Raw genomic sequence first — 22,998 nt, 5'->3', positions numbered from 1 at the left:
GTCAGGTGGGACTAGATTGGGTTGGAATATCTGGTCAGCATGGACGGGTTGGACCGAAGGGTCTGTTTCCATGCAGTACATCTCTATGACTCTGTGATGAAATTATGAATTCTGGATTAGGAAATTGCTGACTTCATCAGTTTTGTATCTCCTGTTGGGGTATGGTTGGGGTGTGAGTACAGACCTTGTTGCAACTACAGAACATCTCCTGGCTGCCAGCTTGATTCAGTGGTAACATTTACTGTGGGCTGGATCTCCCATTGCTGCAGCAGGGAAGGATTGTTCTAATTGGACCCATCTAAGTAAGAAAGTCAGTTCAAACCCGATGCTGTCTGTTCTGCAGGAATGGAGTATTCAGAGACAGCCAGTTGTGGCTCCTGGTCACCAAGGTTTCTTGTGAACTGGTTTGTCATTGGACGCTGCCCTGATTGGTTCCCCTTTCCATCTTGGTTGGCCATTTGGTCAGAATGTGGAGATTCTGTGGAGGTGCTCATTTTGAACATGTTTGCTGTGAATGCAATGCAGTGCAGCTTGTGTTTTACATGGACTCATTTTGCCAAAATGGGATCTGCTTCCTGCCTAACAGCTATACTTTTGACCCAATAGATAAACTGTCATTTGGGTTTTTCTTGTGTTAGAGGTTTGCTTTCTGTAAACTGGCTGCCATGTTTGCCTACAAACAACAGTAATTGCAATTCAAAAGTACTTTGTAGACTGGATAATAGACTGGGAGATCCTGAGGGCTTATGGTAGATGTTGTTTTACTGCAGGTTCTCTCTCGGATGACAAACCAGAATTACTTAGTGGATTAAATTAAGTATTTTGGAGTATGGAAAGTCCAGACTATTGTATCCAAAGTCCCATAAATGGTTAATCTCAGCAGTGAGCTTCATACGCTGAGCTGTTTTTTAAACATTTTGGGTTGCTCCTGCCGTCTGTGGTAAAGAGGAAGGAAACACAGATCAGATGGTTTAAAACAAAGTTCACTCACTTCAAGCTGATTCACTTCATTTGTCCTTTTTCTCCTCTTCCTGCAAATGTAATTGGCAGCTAAAGTAATCTGTTCTTAAATTTTTGGAATAGTTTGAATAAATATTTAATGCTATAAGTTTTGCGATTCAGGCAATTGAACATGGCTATTTTACAGAAGTGTCCTGTTATCAGGAAGGTTCACATCCCCTTTTGGTGGATTGCGGTGCATCTTAATGAAACAGAAGTTAAATTGCTTCATGTAAAAATTATTTTTGTTTAAATGGTATTAATATACTTCACTATAGTGAGGCAGACAACAGATACTGTAGACTGTACACTGAGTATTGATTCGTGGGTGATAGCATCATCGTATGTCTAGTGTTCTCGAAACCTAGGTTAATAATTCATACAACTTAAATCTCACCATTAACAGATTACAAACTTAAATTTAGATTTAAGAAACAATATGTGAATAAAAATTAGGACTCAGTAAAAGTGATTTGTGAAGCCATCAGATTATTGTAAAAATCCATCCAGTTGACTTGTGTCCCTCGGAAGGAAATCTGTTTTAGGATTGGACAATAAATGGTAACCTTGCTATCATTGCCCACTTCCTGAGCGTGTAATGTTTCTGTACAAGTTTAACTTTGATTTACTTTTGACTTTGTTGTTTGCAGCAAACATTTGATGTCAATGACCTGTACAAAGGACTGAACTTCAACAAGGTTTTGAGCACCCTTTCAGCAATTAACAAGGCCACTGAAGGTAAGATGTGACTCACTTTGCCTTGGGAGGGGATTTACTTTTTCAGCATCTTCCTATCTGGCTGGTGGCTTTGGATAGCCATCAGTGTGATTTGCTCATGCTGTGTTGAGTGGTTTGTTTGGTGTTGCATGATTTTCTTGGAATGTGTGAAGGGATTAGTGAAGACTGTGAATTGTATGTTCAGTTAGGTTGCAGGTTTGAAATAAGTAAGCTGTTTGTATCCAACATGTCGGTAGTATCACAGCTCTGCTGTTAGTTAAACATGAGTAAAAACCTGGCAGCATCTGTGCGGACAGAAACAGTTAACATTTCAAGTCAGAGTCATACTGGACACATTAGTTCTGTTTCTCCACAGATGCTGTCGCTTAGCTTATCCAGCACTGTTTTTTGTTTCAGATTTAGAGCACCCGCAGTATTTTGTGTATATGTAAGCAAAGATCTTTCTTTCACCAGCACTGCGCATAAAATTTATTCCTAAAATTGGTTCAGTTGTACACAGGGAAACTTTGCCCATCTTTCAACCTGAACCCCAAAAACACATGTTTTAGTCCGAAGAATATGTTGAGCACCTATGAATCCAGACTGATAGATCTAATATTCAGTGAGCTGGCACTCGAGTAAAGGACTGGTTCTTCATAAGTTGTTTATCTAATGTTGCTTATGCATGACTTCAGCTCCTCCATTATTGAGATGTCTCAGTGACCTCTGAAGTAGCCTTGCAACACTGGGTGTACAGGTAACATAAATCCAAAAAAACTCAACTCAGTTTAGTTTTTGCTTTCCTTGGTTTGCCACCCCTCACCAACCTGTGGTGATTATCATCTCCCCAGAACTTTACACTGGGGAAAGACTCCCTACAGTTGAACTGCCTTTTCTATTTGTACTTAGTGTGTGCTGGTATCACTGGATTCTGATGCACAAATCTAACAGATTGTAAAAGGGCAAAGTTGAGGGAAGGTATATTGATAAATCAGGGTGTGTATTTTTTGTCATTCCTGTAGCTGTGTGAGACCCACTAATGCAGGGAAAAATAAATCTCACAGCAATTACTTGCATTTATACATTGCCTTTAGCATAGTAAAATGGTCCCAGGAACATATTGACACCAAGACACACGACATACTGGAGCAGGTGACCTAGCTTTCAAGGACTGTTCTGTAAAGCAGACAAAGGTGGAAAGGATTCATGGGGTCATTGCAGAACTGAAGATACATCCATCAATGGTGGAGTAATTGAAATCAGTGAGATACAAGAGGAACAGAGCAGAGAATGGTGATGATAATGGGGCTGGAGGAGACTACAGAGATAGGGAGGGCTGAGACCAGGGACCAATTTGAAACCAAGGATGAGAATGTTAAAATTAATGAACTCATCAACCATGAACCACTGTAGATCAACGAGCATGGGTGGAGCTGATGACCAATGTGAGCAGCAGAGTCTTCAATGAGCTTTCAAACCATGCACATAGAAGCAGGAATAGGCCATTTGACCTAATCGTTTATGCTCAGACTATACCCTCTGGTCCAAGACTGGTCCCGCAAGAGGAAATAACCTTTCTGCATCTACCTTGTCGAGACCCTAAACATCTTTTAAGTAGAATCAAGCAGACTCTAGGTGCTGGAAGTTTCAACTCAAATCATTGTGCTGGAGAAGCTATTTTTATGCCATCCGCAAACTTGGTTATAATACTTCCACGTTTTTCTCATCCCAGTCACTAATATCTATTGCATGTAATTGTGGCCTCAGTACAGATTGCTGTGGCTCTCCACTTGTTACAGGTGGCCATCCTGAAAATGCCCCCTTTATCCCAACTCTGTCTTTTATTAGTTGGTCAATCCTTTGTCCATGCTCATATATACGCCCAGTATCATGCGGTTCTATCTCATTAAGTAATCTTACATATGGTACCTTATCGGATGTCTTATGGAAATCAAAATAAATTTCATCTACGGCTTCTCCTTTATCTCTCCAGCTTCTTACCTCTTCAAAGAATTCTAATACATTTATTACATATGATTCCCCTTCATGAAGTCTTGCCAACTCTGCTTGATCAGATTATATATTTCTGAATGCTCTGGTATTACTTACAGTCAGACAGCATGGAAACAGATCCTTTGGTTCAATTACTCCACGCTGACCATGTTCCCAAACTAAACCAGTTCCACCTGCCTGTCCCTCATGTCCCTCCAAATCTTTCCTATTCATGATATTATCCAAAAGTCTTTTTAATTGTTGTAAGTATACCTGCATCCACTACTTTCTCTGGCAGCTCATTTCACACACTAACCACTCCCTGTGTAAAACAAAGTTCCTCTAATGACGTATTTGAAGCTTTCTCCTCTCATCCTAAACGTATGCCCCTAGTTTTAATGGGTTTAACAGTAGTATAAAATTTCTATATTTTTCCAAGAACAGATACTCATCTAACTGGTATACAATTACCTGTTTTCGTCTCCTTCCCTCGGCCTCCTCCATCGCCAGACCATAGCAATACAACGCCTGGAGGAAGCGCGACTCATCTTCCGCCTAGGAACCCTCCAACCACAAGGGATGAATGCAGATTTCTCCAGCTTCCTCATTTCCCCTCCCCCCACCTTATCTCAGTCCCAACCCTCTGACTCAGCACCGCCTTCTTGACCTGCAATCTTCTTCCTGACCTCTCCGCCCCTCACCCCCTCTCCGGACTATCACCCTCACCTTAACCTCCTTCCACCTATTGCATTCCCAACGCCCCTCCCCCAAGTTCCTCCTCCCTACCTTTTATCTTAGCCTGCTTGGCACACCTTCCACATTCCTGAAGAAGAGCTTATGCCCGAAACATCGATTCTCCTGCTCCTTGGATGCTGCGCTTTTCCAGCAACACATTTTTCAGCTCTGATCTCCAGCATCTGCAGTCCTCACTTTCTCCTTCCTTTGAGGAAAGGAGTTACATCGGCAGTTTTCTAATCCTTTGGAACTTTTCCAGAATCTAATGATCTTTGGAAGATTGCTACCAGTGTGGCCACTATCTCTTAAGGCACTTCATTTAATATCATTGGATTCACCCCATCCCATCCTGTCCCATCCCTCCTATCGCAGGTCCAGGGGACTGATTGGTCTTTAGCCTCACTAGTTTCTCTCATTGTTTTTCTCGAGCAATAGTCATTGTATTTTGTTTTTCTACCCTTCTTGTTGTCGTAGGTTATTTAGTTCTTTGGAATGCTGTTCGTCTCTTTTACTGTGAAGATTGATGCAAGATATTTATTCAACTCCTCACCCATTTCCTGATCCCTATTATTGTTTTCCCAGCCCAATTCTCAAAAGGGCCTAAACTCACTTGGACCTTCCTCTTCCTTTTTATATATTTAAAAAATTCTTTTTGTCTGTTTTGATATAAATTGCAAGTTCACCCTCAGTTTATTTTCTCCCTCTTTACTTTTGGTTGTCCTTTATTGTTTCTTTAAAATTTTTCATTCTTATGATTTACTACTAATATTTGCCACATTTTGTTTTCTTTCAATTTGATGCTGTCCTTCACTTCCCTGAATAACATGGTTGACTTATCCCCTTTCTTTTATTAAAATGAAATGTGTTCCTATGTCCAGGAATGGCAAAACAATTCTGTGTACCATGCACGAGAGAGTTTGCTTAATATCAGCACTAGTGTTTGGTATGCAGTAAAATTTTGTGTAGTATGTATGTATTAGGTATCAAAATGAATTCAACTGTAGCCCATTTTAACTTTGCTTTTAAACCTATTGGAACAATTCATCTCTCTGACACTGACCAGGGTCCTATTTGCATTCATTCCCTTAAATCCAAATGCCACTGATTTGAACTGGCTTAGCCACTCCTGCTAAAGTTCATGACACACTGTTAGGCCCTGCTCTTCCTATGAAGATTTTTCATGATTCTAGGATTATCTTGGGACACAAACAGATCTCTTGCCACCTTTTCTGTATTGCAGCCCGTCTTGTCAAATCCTTCTCCCTGTGGCCTCTGCTTTCATCCCCACCAATAATGGAGAGGTGCTGGTGGCCCTGTCTGTCTATGAGTAAATGGTGTGGCGCTGGGAAAAGCACAGCAGGTCAGGCAGAACCTGACAAAGGGTGCTGCTTGAAATATCGATCTCCTGCTGCTCAGATGCTGCCTAACCTGCTATTTTCTCTCAGCATCACACTCTATCTTCTGTGACTCTCCAGCATCTGCAGTCTTAGATTCCCTACAGTATGGAAACAGGCCTTTCAGCCCAACAAGTCCACACCGACCCTCTGAAGAGCAACCACCCAGACTTATTCTCTTACATTTACCCCTGCACCTAACAGTATGGGCAATTTAGCATGGCCAATTTACCTAACCTGCACATCTTTGGATTGTGGGAGGAAACCCACGCAGACACGGGAGAATGTGCAAACTCCACACAGACAGCTGCCCGAGGCGGGAATTGAACCTGGGTCCCTGGCGCTGTGAGGCAACAGTGCTAACCACTGAGCCACAGTGCCGCCCCAAGTCTTCCCTGTTTCCTCTCTCTCAGTGATACGATCTGTCTCTGTCAGATCTCTCTACAGTCTCAGCCTGAACTGGATTGTTCACAATGCACTATTTGACCCTTGGGTAAGTTTCTGACCTCACCACCTTTTATAATGTCATCTAACCCTGTCCTGCCTCAGTTCATCTGATCTGGAAACCCTCCTCCCTGCCTTTACTACCTCAAAACTCGACTTTTCTAACTCCTTCCTAGTCATTCTCTCATCTCCATAAACCTGAGCCCAACCAGCAAAGACCCATAGGTGAATTTATAAAAAGCTAATCTAAAATTGGCCAAAAGTCCTGTTTGCCCATTGTCCCAAAGCTTGCTAACTTTTATTGACCTCAATCTGGCAACATTTTTGTGCATACCATCAGCACCTCGATCTTTAAACATTCTTATCTGTCTTTCACAGTCTTCCATATGCTTGCCTCTCTCTATCTCTATCATCCCCTTCAGTCCCCCAACCTCCCAAGGTATATACACACCTCCAATTTGGCCTATAATGTGTCTCCAGCTTTATGCACTCCCTCATTAATGGCCATGCTGTCAGTTTAGGTCCTGACCTATATAGGTAATATTTAGACAGGGAGGTTCAGAAAGCATTTAGCATGCTTTCCTTCATTGTTCAGATGGAGCTGGGAGCCCATGTTGAGGCTGTACAGGATGTTGGTGGGGCCTCCGTTGGAGTACTGTGTCCAGTTCCTGGTGGCCCTGTTAGAACAATACTGGCCCTTGGGCTCTCGATGTTATGCCGACCTTTGTTCCTACTCTAAGATTATTGTTGTAGGAAGGAGCTCATTAAGCTGGAGGGGGTTCAGAAAATATTTGCCAGGATGTTGCTAGGAATGGAGAATTTGAATTATAAGGAGAGGCTGGATAGGCTGGGATGTTTTTTACTGGATCATAGGAGGTTGAGGGGTGACCTTGTAGAGGTTTATGAAATCATGAGGGTTATAGTTAAGATGAATAGCAGTTATCTTTTCCCTCGACTGGGAGATTTCAACACTAAGGGGAGTATTTTTAAGGTGAGAGGAAAAAGTTAAAAAAGATATGAAGGACAATTGTTTTTACACAGTGATTCATGTGTGGAATGACCTTCCAGAGGAAGTGATGGTTGTGGGTACAGTTACAGCTTTTAAAAGACATGTAGATAAGTACATGAACAGGAAAGGTTTGGAAGGATATGGACCAAGCACAAACAAGTGGGACTAGTTTAGTTTGGGATTATGGTCAGCATGGACGAAGGGTCTGTTTCCATGCTCTGTGGCTCTATGACAACTGGAGTATCCTCTCTTCACCTTTCTGTTCTATCTTCATCTTTACCAGGGCCACTCCTAATGAAGGGCTCCTGCCTGAAACACCGATTCTCCTGCTTCTCGGGCACTGCCTGACCTGCTGTGCTTTTCCAGCACCACACTCCCACCTCCCTCTTTACCATGCTGCTATAAGCTGATCTCTTTAATCAAGCTTTAAACTCCTGTGGTAATGTCTCCTTATGGCCCAATGTTGAGTTTTGTTATTGACCTCTTGTGATATACTTTTGGGATTGTTAACTTTGAATATATTTCATAAATCCAAATTGTACTGTTGAAGAGTAATGTAACTTCCACATTGAGGGACAAAGCTGCATTATTTAGAGGAGGAGTAATTATTCCTCCAGCTCAGTTATCCTAAATGTGCATGGCTTCTTTTTCCTGTGAATGGTTAGATTACCATGACAGACTTTAGTGCTGCCTTGTTGGAAAGTGAGGTAATGGAATAGTTGTAATTAGTGTGTAGAGTTCATCCACTGAGCATCAGCATGCTGTTTCAGAGAGATGATGTCATGGGTGAGTCTGTAATTAATTAATTATAGGCTGGTTGAGAAGATATTTGGAATAAAAATATATTGTTGAATCTAGCACTGTACCATTACTGCATTGATATAGAGTTTAAAGGGTTGAACAATGAGGACAGTTTACATTAAGGGAACACAAGCCAAGTTAAATTTAATAGGTTGAGGGGAGACCTAAAATGATCAGTGTTTTGTTTGGTTCATGGAGAAAAGCTTTCCTCTGGGGAAGGAATCTGGAAGCAGTGGGTGCATGAACCCTCTTTCCATAAAAGCTGTAGGTGTTGGAGGTCGATTGAAATCTCCACAATGAGGGATAGTAGGTTTTCTCAGAGTAGGAGAATCCAAGAAAGGAGGAGTAAAGACAAATGGAGTTTACACACAGGTCACCACGATCCACTGAAACAGAACAGAGGGACCTGGGGGGTTGGGGGTGCCTCTTCCTTTCAGACTTCCTGTAACCTGGAGATCACTTTTTTTAACCTAAAGAGTCTTTATTGAGAAATTTGAAATCTAATGTACAAAATGAAGCTGCAAAACAACAGTCTTCAGCTGAGAATTAAACATCAATCACAGATTTAATTAGACGAAAATGATTTTCATTTTTCGTGTTGGCACAGTTGACATTGTGATAAAGTTATCTTTTTAATTTAAATTTGTCAGTTAAACCATCTTTAAAACAGGGTTTTGGTCAAAACGTTCAGAAGAAAACTAATTTTCCAATTCATAGATCCTCCTGGCACAACACTGTTTGTAATAGTATTCAGAATAATCGGTTCCCTGCAGTGATGCTTGAAGTATCATTGTTGCAGAAACTTATCCTCAACAACTAGGCAGACAGGGACAGGTTTGTGGGAACAAGCGTAGGCCATTCGCCCCATTGAGCCTGTTCCACCATTCAGTGCAATCATGGCCTTTTACACCACCTTCATAACCCTCTTCTCCGATCATGATCAAGAAATGTATCAACCTCCTGCATCATGTCACCTTTCCTTAAGAAAGTCATTTATTCAGCCTCACCTTCAGCATTGATCATGCATGGAAGCTGGATTCATACTTAAAAAATGTAAATACACCTTGTCTTGAAATGTAAGTGGTAGCACTCTCAGAATCTCACAGATCAGAAAGGGGCCATTCAGCCCATTACATCTGTACTGCCTCTTTGTAAAGAGATGATCTTTCCCTGTAACCCTGCACACTTTTCCATTCAAATATTTCAACAATTTGTCTTTGAAATTACTTTTGAAACTGCTTCTGTTGCCCTTTAAAGCATCTTTAATGTGTGAAACTTATAAGAAATGTTGAAGGAATATCATCAAAGTTTAGCATCCAGTTATGTGAAAACATATTTGGTCATTTGACCAAACAGGTGAAAGGTAGGTTTTAAAGGAGCAAAGAGAGTTAGTGAAGGAGAAGTTTAGGTCAGGAATTTCAGAAATTAGGACAAGGCCCATGAAGGCATGGTCACCAGGATGAAACAATGGGATGTGGAAGAGGCTAGGTTTAGAGGGGATCAGATATCATTTGAGGGTTGTAGAATAGGAGGAGTACTAGAGAGGGACTTAATTTCTTTGGATTGTTATGCTGTGTTTGTTTGTAAGGCTAAGGATTCAAAATGTGTTTTCAACAGTCTTTTGAACCTGTTCAAACATCATCAAAGAGTTGAGTACCTACACCCTCTGGTCACACTGTCCCTGCATCCTCTTTAAAATAGTCCATTCCACTTGTATTACTTCTCATAATTCTCCCTTTAAAATTAACTTCTTAAATGTGTCTTCCCACTTGGCCACTCTCTCTCACTGGTGTCTTTCACATTGTGTTGGCTGTGGTGTAATTGAGAAGTAAAAGCACAGCCGGTCAGACAGGATCAGAGAAACAGGCAAGTCGATGTTTCACGCCTAAGCTCTTCATCATTGCTGATGAAGGGCTTATGCTTGAAATGTTGACTCTCCTGCTCTTGTGATCCTGCCTGCCTGGCTGTGCTTTTCCAGCACCACACATTTTGACGCTGACCTCCAGCATCTGCAGTCCTCCCTTTCTCCTATAACTGAGAAGTGGTAGCCTTGTATAAGGAGTAGCTACATTGGAAAGTAGACTTTCTGAAGCCTGGAGTGTAATTACTGTTGGCTTCAATCCAGAACCATCCTGGATGGGCCAGGCTCCTCACTCTGCAGCTCCATCCCACCTGGCCATGCGTGGTTCTTTAGCTCCTGCTGCAGACAGCTGTGAATTCCTCTCCGAACAGTCAATAATTACCTTTGCTTTTTGGGATTTTTGGCTTTCTTGACTAATCAGTGATTTTTGCTCAAACTCATTCATTTTTGAATTATAAATTGCAAAACTGCTCTGGAGAATGGTATTTGAACCTGTGACTGTGCTCCATTGGCAGTGAGGAAGGTCACTGCTTTTCATTGCTCAGATCAAGGCTTGCTTTAATTAATTGATCAACTGGGATTTCACTGTTTGGACTCTGAGCAGGACCAGTTCTGGGCATGTGGAATCATACAGGTTAGTTTCACCATTAGCTGCCCTGTCAGGAGGTGAAGGCCACAGTTTCCTGATTAAACTGGTGCAGTGCTCCCAGCGAAACCAGGAAGTTTTAACCTGCTTTCAGAATGCTTGATGGAGACGTGATTTGGACAATGCTTTTCTGTCGAATGTTTTCAGGATGAGCAGCAGCAGCACCACTGAGGAAAGGAGGAGAGGTCACGGGTAAAACGAGGACAAAACCTGGGTGTGGAAACATTTCTGAATGAAATCTAGACCTGGTTATATGCATCCTGCCACGTGACAGTGTTCAGCAGCTCGCTCAGTCTTTAACAGAGTTGGTTCTGCAGCACAGCCATTGTCAGCTTTGAACTGCTAAATGGGCCTAATTAACTAATTAGAATTTCTCAATCAGTTCAGTTTATCAACTACAATTATTCAGGCTTTAAATTGAGCTGGTCTATCAAGGCACAGTAATGCATATTGCTGAGATGGTCTGGATTTGATCTGAAGCTGTTGTCACAGTAATGCTGTTCTATTTCTGTGTCAGATTAACAAGATCAGATAGGAGTTTTGATAAGATGCCTGAGGTATACCATTGCCTAACTCACTGGTGAGTGTGTCTTCTGCTGTCATCTGTTGAGCTGTTTGTGTTTAAATACTCAGCTTTAGCTCTCTTGTGAATTGAGTGTTTAGTATGTGAGGAATATTCCGCTTAAACAGGATCTTTATTAAAAGATTGTGTGTGTGTGAGTGAGAGAGAGAGAGAGAGAGAGTGTGTGAGAGAGAGAGAGAGAGAGAGAGAGAGTGTGAGAGAGAGAGAGAGAGAGAGTGTGTGTGTGAGAGAGAGAGAGAGAGAGAGTGTGTGTGTGAGAGAGAGAGAGAGAGTGTGTGTGAGAGAGAGAGTGTGTGTGAGAGAGAGAGAGAGAGAGAGAGTGTGTGAGAGAGAGAGAGAGAGAGAGAGAGAGTGTGTGTGAGAGAGAGAGAGAGAGTGTGTGTGAGAGAGAGAGAGAGAGTGTGTGTGAGAGAGAGAGAGAGAGTGTGTGTGAGAGAGAGAGTGTGTGTGAGAGAGAGAGAGAGTGTGTGTGAGAGAGAGAGAGAGAGTGTGTGTGAGAGAGAGAGAGAGAGTGTGTGAGAGAGAGAGAGAGAGAGAGTGTGTGAGAGAGAGAGAGAGAGAGAGTGTGTGAGAGAGAGAGAGAGAGAGTGTGTGAGAGAGAGAGAGAGAGAGTGTGTGAGAGAGAGAGAGAGAGAGTGTGTGAGAGAGAGAGAGAGAGAGTGTGTGAGAGAGAGAGAGAGAGAGTGTGTGAGAGAGAGAGAGAGAGAGTGTGTGAGAGAGAGTGTGTGTGAGAGAGAGAGACACTCCAACGCTTGGTATTTATTTGTTCACCCTAAGCCAAGGAGAGATATTTTGGTGAGTGTTTCCTTTTAGCTGTGTTCCACGTGGTGAATCTAAAGGGGCAGCATGGTACCATGAGCCAGCCACACACAGCAAAGCAGATACTTTGCTGTCAGTTATTTGGTTCCCTCTGTTATGCCATTAATTAGCTTAGACTTACTGGTCTAGAATTCCCTCACTAAACCCCTTTGCACTCACTCCTGCACTTTCCTCATTCAAGAAACTCCTTCAAACTGACCTCTTTGAGCTTCTGTCACTTGTTCAAACCTCTCCCTGTGTCAGCTGTTTTATTTAAAAAAATTAATCCTGTACTGTTTTGACATGTTTTACTACATAGGAACTGGAACAGGCCAATCAGCCCATCAAACCTGTCCTGTCATTCAGTACAGTCATGGCTGATGAACCATTTACCTGTCTATTACCTATCCCATCCCTGTAACTGATACACCGCTAATCAGAAATCCCTCAACCTCTACCCTAAATACACTCAAAGGATGAGGCTCTACAGTCCTCTGTGGTAGAGAATTAAAAATGGTCACAGTCTTCTGAGTAAAATAATGTCTGTTCATCTTGGGCCTAAATGGCATCTCTGTACTCTAAATTTCCCCAACCAGTGGAAATGTCTATCCTAAGTTGCAATGAGATCACCTTTCTTTATGCAAAACTATAGAAAATACTGGCCCAGTTTACCCAATCTCTTCAACGGACAGTTGTGTTATTCCAGGGAACTAGAATTGAACACCATGTTGTAGCTGAGCCAGTGATTCATGAAGAGTTACAACAAAAACAGAAGTTCTCAGTTATACCAGTCTTGACTGTAGTACATGTCTCAGTGCATTCTGAGAGCATTTGATAATAAACCTCATGTCGGAGGTTTAAGTGATTAAAAGCTTGGTCAGAGAGGGAGGTTTTCAGCAATGTCTTTAAAGGGAGGATTGGGAGGGACGGAATTCCAGGGCTTATGGCTCCATGGGTAAAGACACAGGCACCAGTAAAATTGGAGGTGCTGAGGAGGTGAGATTTTTGGGAGTGCAGCAGTCATAGACAGTTGTAAAATAGAGAGAGACAGACAGACAGATAGACAGAAGGGGCCGGGAAGAGCTTCCTTCTGTACTCTGACTCCATATGCTTTTTTTAAAGTCTTCTGAACCCGTCCTGCTAACTTCAAAGATTCTTGTACATATACTCTCAGGTCTTTCAATTTCTACACCCTCTTTGAAATGACCCCATTCTGGGTGTGTGGATTCTTCCTTTCAAAATGAATCCCTTCATACATTTTTAAGTTAAATTATATCATTAATGTCTTCTCATTTTCCCTGTGTCTTTCGGATTGTGTTGGCTGTGCTGGAGCTGAGAAGTGGTCTCACTGCACCTGCTCTGGAGAATAGTCTCACTGAATTTGCAGAGCCTTAGGGAAACATGGTCCTCAGTTGTATGGCCAGCCATGCTGTGGAATGATCATACCCAGTGATGTAGTTTAGTCTGTAATCCTTTTGACATTTCACTAAGAATGTAATGAATAATGAGTTATAACCGGTTAGACAATAATGATAATGGTCATTAAAATAGTCATAGTAGTTATAAAAGTTGTAAATTTAACCAAGAAGAAGAAAAGACGGTCAATTGAAATAATTCAAGGCAACTCACTGCTGGAGACCACAGCTGCTATCAAGCCAAGCTGGAGAATAACCTTCAAAGGTGCAGTAGCATCCCTGGCATATATTTTGAAAGCACTGCTTCTAGATTTCCTGTTGACATTTTCTCTTGGTGAAATGTGTTGCTGGAAAAGCGCAGCAGGTCAGGCAGCATCCAAGGAGCAGGAGAATCGACGTTTCGGGCATGATCCCTTCTTTAGGAAGGCTTATGCCCGAAACGTCGATTCTCCTGCTTCTTGGATGCTGCCTGACCTGCTGCGCTTTTCCAGCAACACATTTTTCAGCTCTGATCTCCAGCATCTGCAGTCCTCACTTTCTCCTACTTTCTCTTGGTGCCAGTGTGTCACTGGGCCTGATATCGGGGTGGTAGAAATTAGTGGTTTCTTAGTGCCCATTCCATCCTTTAATCTGTCATCCACTGTGAGCCCTTGATTGAAGAACATTTCAATAAAATCTGTTTGGTGCTCAGAAAAGGGCAAGCCTGGTAAGGCTGTCTACAGGAGTGTAGAGTCACAGGACATTTACATAGGTTGGAGAAGGGTTTGAAACTCTGGTTCTGTCCAGTCAGAGGTGAAAGGGTCACTTAACAAGTCTGAAGAAGCTTAGTCTGTAATGTGTGTTGGATGAGTAATGAGGAGGAAGGAGGGGAAATGACCATTAGGCAGGCAATGTGTGGTAATCAGGTATAGCTGGTCTCAAAAATCTTACCTTGGGGTATTTCATTGTTATTGAAGAAAGTAGTTATGCAAAATGTAAAGGAGTCCACTGTCTGTGTAAACAGAAGGCATAGAATCAGAGAGCCCCCACAGTGTGGAAGCTGGCCATTTTGGGCCATTGAGTCCACACTGATCCTCTGAAGAGCATCCCACCCAGATCCCCCACCCCTTATCCCTGTAAACCTGCATTTCCCATGTCTATCCCACCTAGCCTGAAACATCCCTGGTCATTACGGGGTAATTTAGCATGGCTAATCCACCCTAACCTGAACATCTTTGGACTGTGGGAATGTGTAAACTCCACACAGACAGCCACCCAAGGATGGGATTGAACCTGGGACCCTAGCACTGTGACACATTGAGGGTTCACCCGATTGAATCCTGGCTGGAGAGGATTACCTTATGTATACATGTTGTGTGGACATATATTCCTGGACTGATAAAGAATAAGGGATGATCTCATTAAAATATAGAATATTCCTGAGGACTCGAGTCCTGGCTCCTCAGGATAAGTGATTCTTCCAGCCACAGATTCCAGATTAGATTAGATTCCCCTACAGTATGGAAACAGGCCCTTTGGCCCAACAAATCCACACTGACCCTCCGAAGAGTAACCCACCCAGACCCATTTCCCTCTGACTAATGCACCTAACACTATGGACAATTTAGAACATAGAACAATACAGCACAGAACAGGCCCTTCGGCCCACGATGTTGTGCCGAACATTTGTCCTAGCCTAAGCACCCATCCATGTACCTATCCAATTGCCGCTTAAAGGTCACCAAAGATTCTGACTCTACCACTCCCACAGGCAGCGCATTCCATGCCCCCACCACTCTCTGGGTAAAGAATCCACCCCTGACATCCCCCCTATACCTTCTACCCTTCACCTTAAATTTATGTCCCCTTTTAACACTGTTGCAGCCGGGAAAAAAGTTTCTGACTGTCTACTCTATCTATTCCTCTGATCATCTTATAAACCTCTATCAAGTCACCCCTCATCCTTCGCCGTTCCAACGAGAAAAGGCCTAGCACTCTCAACCTATCCTCATACGACCTATTCTCCATTCCAGGCAACATCCTGGTAAATCTTCTCTGCACCCTCTCCAAAGCTTCCACATCTTTCCTAAAATGAGGTGACCAGAACTGCACACAGTACTCCAAATGTGGCCTAACCAAAGTCCTGTACAGTTGCAACATCACTTCACGACTCTTGAATTCAATCCCTCTGCTAATGAACGCTAATACACCATAGGCCTTCTTACAAGCTCTATCCACCTGAGTGGCAACTTTCAAAGATCTATGAACATAGACCCCAAGATCCCTCTGTTCCTCCACCTCACTAAGAATCCTACCGTTAACTCTGTATTCCGCATTCTTATTTGTCTTTCCAAAATGGACAACCTCACACTTGGCAGGGTTGAACTCCATCTGCCACTCCTCAGCCCAGCTCTGCATCATATCTAAGTCTCTTTGCAGCCAACAACAGCCCTCCTCACTATCCACAACTCCACCAATCTTCGAATCATCTGCAAATTTACTGACCCACCCTTCGACTCCCTCATCCAAGTTATTAATAAAAATTACAAACAGCAGAGGACCCAGAACTGATCCCTGCGGAACTCCACTTGTAACTGGGCTCCAGGCTGAATATTTGCCATCTACCACCACTCTCTGACTTCGACCGGTTAGCCAGTTTTCTATCCAATTGGCCAAATTTCCCTCTATCCCATGCCTCCTGACTTTCCGCATAAGCCTACCATGGGGAACCTTATCAAATGCCTTACTAAAATCCATGTATACTACATCCACTGCTCTACCCTCATCACATGCTTGGTCACCTCCTCAAAGAATTCAATCAGACTTGTAAGGCAAGACCGACCCTTCACAAATCCGTGCTGGCTGTCCCTAATCAAGCAGTGTCTTTCCAGATACTCATAAATCCTATCCCTCAGTACCCTTTCCATTACTTTGCCTACCACCGAAGTAAGACTAACTGGCCTGTAATTCCCGGGGTTATCCCTATTCCCTATTTTGAACAGGGGCACAACATTCGCCACTCTCCAGTCCCCTGGTACCACCCCCGTTGACAGTTAGGACGAAAAGATCATTGCCAACGGTACTGCAATTTCCTCTCTTGCTTTCCACATAATCCTAGGATATATCCCGTCAGGCCCGGGGGACTTGTCTATCCTCAAGTTGTTCAAAATGTCCAACACATCTTCCTTCCTAACAAGTATCTCCTCTAGCTTACCAGTCCGTTTCACACTCTCCTCTTCAACAATACGGTCCCTCTCGTTCGTAAATACTGAAGAAAAGTACTCATTCAAGACCTCTCCTATTTCTTCCAACTCAATACACAGTCTCCCACTACTGTCCTTGATCGGACCTACCCTCGTTCTCGTCATTCTCATGTTTCTCACATACGCATAAGATGTCTTTGGGTTATCCTTGATCCTATCCGCCAAAGATTTTTCATGCCCTCTCTTAGCTCTCCTAATCCCTTTCTTCAGGTCCCTTCTGGCTATCCTGTATCCCTCCACTGCTCTGTCTGAACACTGTTTCCTCAACCTTATGTAAGCCTCCTTCTTCCTCTTTACAAGACATTCAACCTCCCTCGTCAACCAAGGTTCCCTCACACGACCATTTCTTTCCTGCCTGACAGGTCCTTACATATCAAGGACACGTTGTATCTGTTCCCAAGGCTGGAATTGAACCTGGGTCCCTGGCGCTGTGAGGCAGCAGTGCTAACCACTGAGCCACCGTGCCGCCCACATTTAGAGTTGCTATCTCAGAATTAGTGATTAACCGTTTACAACTGAGCTGAGGCGGACATCTTTCTTTACTCAATTGAGTGCGAGCTGTGGATGCTCAGTCGTAGAGTACCTTCAGGAAAAGTTGATAGATTTTTTTTGGCAGCAAAGTGTATGGGAATAGACTGGGAGAGCGAAATGAGGTAGAAAATTATCCATGAAAATGGCAGAGCTGACTTGAGAAACTGAAGAGCTTCTTCATTGTGTTTCTTACATCTATATGGAGTCTTAGAATCCTTATATTGTAGTGCAGAAAAAGGCCGTTTGGCCCATCCAATCAGGTGGCTAATCCATCTGGCCTGTACATCCCTAGACACTAGGGGAACTTTGCATTTACCTAACCTGCATATCTTTGGGATAGTTGTTTTAGAAAAACTGGCTGAGTGGCTGGCTCTTGTGCTGTAAGTACAAGAATTTTCTGAAGATCTGGAAAGTGATAAGCAGACTATGTTAATGTGGGCAATGCTGTAGCCAGAATAAAAAGTTTTTATGTCGAGGCAGCAACTGAGCTGAGCTTGGAGAACATGCTGACGTCTGTAATTGGTACAAGATTCACACCCGATGCCCAACTGTGACGAGGCTTTATTGACTGAGCTCATCGACTGAAGCAAGCAGAGCTTTGTGTTGTTTCAAGACTTTGATCAAACATCAGAAATCAAAGGTTTTTAAATCAAAAGAAATGTGAAAATCCAGGACTTTTCAAGTATAAACCTCTTGAAACAAGATAGCTGAGCCTCTTGCTGTTTAACGATGTAAATATGTAAATATTTAAACAGATAAATGATGCGTGGGTATCTCATTTCCAGTGGTTCCTGTTTGATGAAAATATTAAATTGGTGAGGATTCCTGACGTTTAAAGAGGGAAGGAGAGAAAGATGAGAAGAAGAAAGCTTGAATGCAAGGAAAGAAATTTGCATTTCTATCTCAATTTATCACCACTCTTCAAAATCTCTTGCACAGTTCATACACACCGAATTGCTTTGAAGTAAATTGGCTGCTATGGATGTCACACGGCCATCAACTTGTGCATGGCAGGATCCCACAAACATTAATTCACCAATTCCTCTGTTTTTTGTCAGGCAGGAATATCACAGCATCGTGAAAGATTCCCTCGAGTTGATTCCCTCGGGACCCTTCAAATAATTCTATGGAACTTTTATTATCTATTCAAACTGAATGCCTAATCTCAAGGAAATACATCAGACCTGAAATAAAAGTGAAATACTATTGTCACAGAAAGATGAAATTGCCTCTTAAAGTTACCTTTTTGTTGCATTTCTAAAGTGGAAGAATTATACATAAATCTGAGCTTGGTTTGTATTTCTGTGCTGTGTACAGTCCAAAGGGGATACATGGTTTTAGTTTCATTTTAGATTTGTTCTATGAGTCCTGCTGGGGTCATGAAACTGATTTATACGTGAATGTTTAATAGGGATTTACAGCCTTAGAGCTAGAGATGAACAATTCAGTGCAGGGTAGAAGGAAGAAAACTGAGTGTTCATGACAGGAGTCCAATATCTCACAGACAGAGCCGATTAAGTCAGAATGAAAAGAAGTTGTTCCTTTAGCAGTCTCCAAAAAGACAGTGCAGGGTAAAAGTACGGAGTATCTTAAGAGAAAACCCTTCAAGTCAGTGAGTGTATGCTTCTATGTTTGTGAATATTAGACAAAGGAAACTGAAGCTGGCCAGAAAGCGGCTGGAAGGTGAATAATTAGAAAACCCATGTGTACTGAAAGTGTTCAGGTGTCAGGAAGAGTAAAGCACCAGAAATCAATGACACTGGTGCAAACTGAACAAGGAATTTTAAAGTAGAGGCCGTGCGCTGCTTTACTGAGGTTGGAGTATCTGTTATGTTATTGTTGAGGTAATAGGGTTGAATCTTTGTTTCTGATATAGTATAAGATAGTTTCAAATATTGCTTGCATGGTGTATTTAGTTTTGTGTGTAATAAACTTTATTCTTAAAAGTATATTGACAGCAGCTTTGAATGTGGCAGAAGTGTGTACCGCAGATGCTGAGACTAGAGTCTAGATTAGAGTGGTGCTGGAAAAGCACAGCAGGCCAGGCAGCATCCGAGGAGCAGGAAAATCGACGTTTTGGGCCAGAGTCCTTCATCAGGAATGAGGCTGGGAGCTGCAGGGGTGGAGATATAAATGGGAGGGAGGGGCTGGGGCTGGGGAGAGGTCTTTCAGCCCCTCTTAGCTACCTTCTCCCCTGCTGTGTTTTTCCAGTACCACTCTAATCTTGACAGCAGCTTCGAGTGTATTCACTGATTGACCACTGCTGTAAACTAATAACAAGTAAAACCTGTGATCTATTAAGCCAGCTCTCACTTTGGATCTGACTTGTTCAGTATTTCCACCAGCCGGGATCATGCCAACATATCTGCTGTCTCTGTCCCTCTAAGTGGGATAGGTTGTGGTTTTGGAAGGTGCTGTCAAGGGAGTCTGGATGAGTTGCTGCAAGCATCATGAGAGTGCATGCTGCTGCCCCTGTGTGTTGGTGGGGTAAGGGTTGGTGTGGTTGGGGCAGGGAGAGGGTTAGTATTTAAGGTGGTGGGTTGGGGCAGGGAGAGGGTTAGTATTGAAAGGGGTGGAGTGGAGCAGGGAGAGGGTTAGTATTTAAGGTGGTGTGGTTGGGGCAGGGAGAGGGTTAGTATTTAAGGTGGTGGATGGGACGTGAGTCAAGCTGCTTTGTCCTGTATGATATTGAGTGTTTTGGTGTCATTGGAGCTGCACTCACCCAGGCAAGTGAAGAGTATTCCATCACCCTCCTGACCTGTGCTATGTCGATGGTGCTTAGGATTTCAGGGGTCAGGAGGTTACTCGCTGCAGTATTCCTAGCCCCTGATCGGCTTTTGTAGCCATAACATTTATATGGCTGATCTAGTTTGGTTTGTGTTTGATGGTAACCTCCAGGATGTTGGTAGTGAGGGATTCTGTAATGTGAAATGGATAGATTCTTTCTTCTTGGAGGTAGTTGGTGCCTGGCACTTGGTTGGTGTAAATGTTGCTTGCCACTTGTCAGTCTGAACGTGGAAGTTGTCCAGATCTTGCTGCCTATTGGCATGGGACTGCTTCAGTATCTGAGAAGTATGTGTGATGCTGCTCATTTCCTGTGAAAATAATTTCTTTCCCTTTCCATCAGTTTTCATTTTGATTAATGTTCAACTGATTCCCTTTTGAAGCAAAAAAACTAACACTTAAAAAGTGCAAACATTAATTGACAGCTTCTATACATAAAGCATCTTTATTGTCACAGGAGCATTCCAAAGTGTTTTACAGGATAGTAATCGACTGTAATTGACACTCCGCCAAAGGAAAAGACTTGGCCAAAATTTCAGTCGGAGAAATGTAAGGAGTGTTTGGGCAGTGATGGGCAAGGTTTGAAGGAAGGAATTCCCAAGCATGGAGCAGCTGAAAGGCCAGAGCTGATGGGAGTAGGGAAGCAAGATTGTCGAATTGTGTAGCTGGTTTTCAAAGAAAGAATTCAGTAAGAGCTGCTTCCTGTTTGATTCTGCACAGTTCTGGGTGACGTGTTGTTCAGGAAGGAGAGGTTAATCTCACACATTCTCGCTTTCCTGCCTGTAACACAGGAAGTTTGAGACTAGTCTGTGGTTGCACAAACTGTGTCTCTGTGGTCTCTACAAGGGGATAACTGCCTTTATCAGCTTGTGAGCACATTTAAGCACATGGATAAACTGGGCTGGAACAGCAGGGATTATAACATGAACGAAGGAATAGAGAACAGAAAAATCAAACAAAAAATGGGAATGCTGGAAATCTGAAAGATAAACAGAAATAGCTGGAGACACTCTCTGTCTGGCAGCATCTGTGAAGATACAGCAGAATTAATGTTTTGGGTCCAAAATGGAACTGGATCAGCCACAAAAGCAATACATTATGGCTACAAAAGCCGATCAGGGGCTAGGAATACTGCAGTGAGTAACCTCCTGACCCCTGAAATCCTGAGCACCATCGACATAGCACGGGTCAGGAGGGTGATGGAATACTCTTCACTTGCCTGGGTGAGTGCAGCTCCAATGACACCAAAACACTCAATATCATACAGGACAAAGCAGCTTGACTCACGTCCCATCCACCACCTTAAATACTAACCCTCTCCCTGCCCCAACCACACCACCTTAAATACTAACCCTCTCCCTGCCCCAACCATACCACCTTAAATACTAACCCTCTCCCTGCCCCACCCCACCACCTTAAATACTAACCCTCTCCCTGCCCCACCCCCCACCTTCAATACTAACCCACTCCCTGCCCCACCCCACCACCTTAAATACTAACCCTCTCCCTGCCCCACCCCACCACCTTAAATACTAACCCTCTCCCTGCCCCACCACACCACCTTCAATACTAACCCTCTCCCTGCCCCACCCCCCACCTTCAATACTAACCCTCTCCCTGCCCCACACCCCACCTTCAATACTAACCCTCTCCCTGCCCCACCCCCCCACCTTCAATACTAACCCTCTCCCTGGCCCATCCCCCCACCTTCAATACTAACCCTCTCCCTGCCCCACCCCACCACCTTCAATACTAACCCTCTCCCTGCCCCATCCCCCCACCTTCAATACTAACCCTCTCCCTGCCCCATCCCCCCACCTTCAATACTAACCCTCTCCCTGCCCCACCCCCCCACCTTCAATACTAACCCTCTCCCTGCCCCACCCCCCCACCTTCAATACTAACCCTCTCCCTGGCCCATCCCCCCACCTTCAATACTAACCCTCTCCCTGCCCCACCCCCCCACCTTCAATACTAACCCTCTCCCTGCCCCATCCCCCCACCTTCAATACTAACCCTCTCCCTGCCCCACCCCTCCACCTTCAATACTAACCCTCTCCCTGCCCCACCCCCCCACCTTCAATACTAACCCTCTCCCTGCCCCATCCCCCCACCTTCAATACTAACCCTCTCCCTGCCCCATCCCCCCACCTTCAATACTAACCCTCTCCCTGCCCCATCCCCCCACCTTCAATACTAACCCTCTCCCTGCCCCATCCCCCCACCTTCAATACTAACCCTCTCCCTGCCCCACCCCACCACCTGATGAATCACCTGATGAAGGAGCAGTGTTCTGAAAGCTAGTGCTTCTAATTAAACCTGTTGGACTATAACCTGGTGTTGTGTGATTTTGAACTTTGAGTTGGTGAATGGCTGTTTCATGTTGGAATGGAGAATAGCATATAGTAGAGTGTACAGTTGCTGCTGATATCGCTGGTCGATTATAATTTGAGTCAGATTTGGGGAGTGTTACATGGCACAATTTCAAACATTGATGGTGACAAACCTGGAAGCAAGTGGTAGACCTCAAGAGGGCATGGACTCTTGAGACGAACCAAGAGCACAAACACCTGGCAACATCAGCTCCATCAGCAAGGACAGCATTCTCAAACTAGTAGGCCTGTGCCTCACTACCACTTCACCTTCAACAACAGGATCTACAAACAAATCAATGGCACACCTGTGGGATCACTAATATCAGGACTCTTAGCAGAAGGCAGTGATGCAGAGGTTAGAACAAACACCCCTTCCCACAATCCAGCCCAAGCTTTGGGTCCACTAGGTGGATGACACCTTTGTCATCATGAAATGCAACAAATTGGAAGAAACTCACAAACAACATCTGTACCAGTATAAAGTTCACCAAAGATGGAGAGAACAGCTTCAGACTCCCCTTCCTAGAAGACTCCCCTTCCTAGATGTCACAGTGGAATGAAAGGCCAGTGGAGAGCTGCAGACCGGTGTCTACAGGAACGCCACACACATTGACTAGATACTCAACTACAGGAGCAACCATCCCAACACTCTCAAATGGAGCTGCATCAGGC

General features: G+C 43.6%; 1 protein-coding gene across 2 annotated transcripts in view; it reads left to right on the top strand.

Moving 5' to 3' along the window:
* The window catches only part of arhgef6 (Rac/Cdc42 guanine nucleotide exchange factor 6), a 216,443-nt gene that overhangs the window by 41,387 nt on the left and 152,058 nt on the right, over window positions 1–22,998 (top strand). For both annotated transcript variants that reach the window (XM_087991843.1, XM_087991842.1), the window contains exon 3: window positions 1,650–1,737. In XM_087991843.1, the coding sequence (XP_087847969.1) occupies window positions 1,650–1,737 (88 nt within the window). The remainder of the gene's footprint in view (window positions 1–1,649; window positions 1,738–22,998) is intronic.

The sequence above is a fragment of the Chiloscyllium plagiosum genome, unplaced genomic scaffold, assembly GCF_037043375.1.
Source record: "Chiloscyllium plagiosum isolate Xiang-an unplaced genomic scaffold, Cpla_swu_hap1 HiC_scaffold_11, whole genome shotgun sequence".
NCBI classification, from domain to species: domain Eukaryota; kingdom Metazoa; phylum Chordata; class Chondrichthyes; order Orectolobiformes; family Hemiscylliidae; genus Chiloscyllium; species Chiloscyllium plagiosum.
Note: the sequence above shows the minus strand (reverse complement) of the source record. Positions and strands in the feature narration are given on the sequence as shown.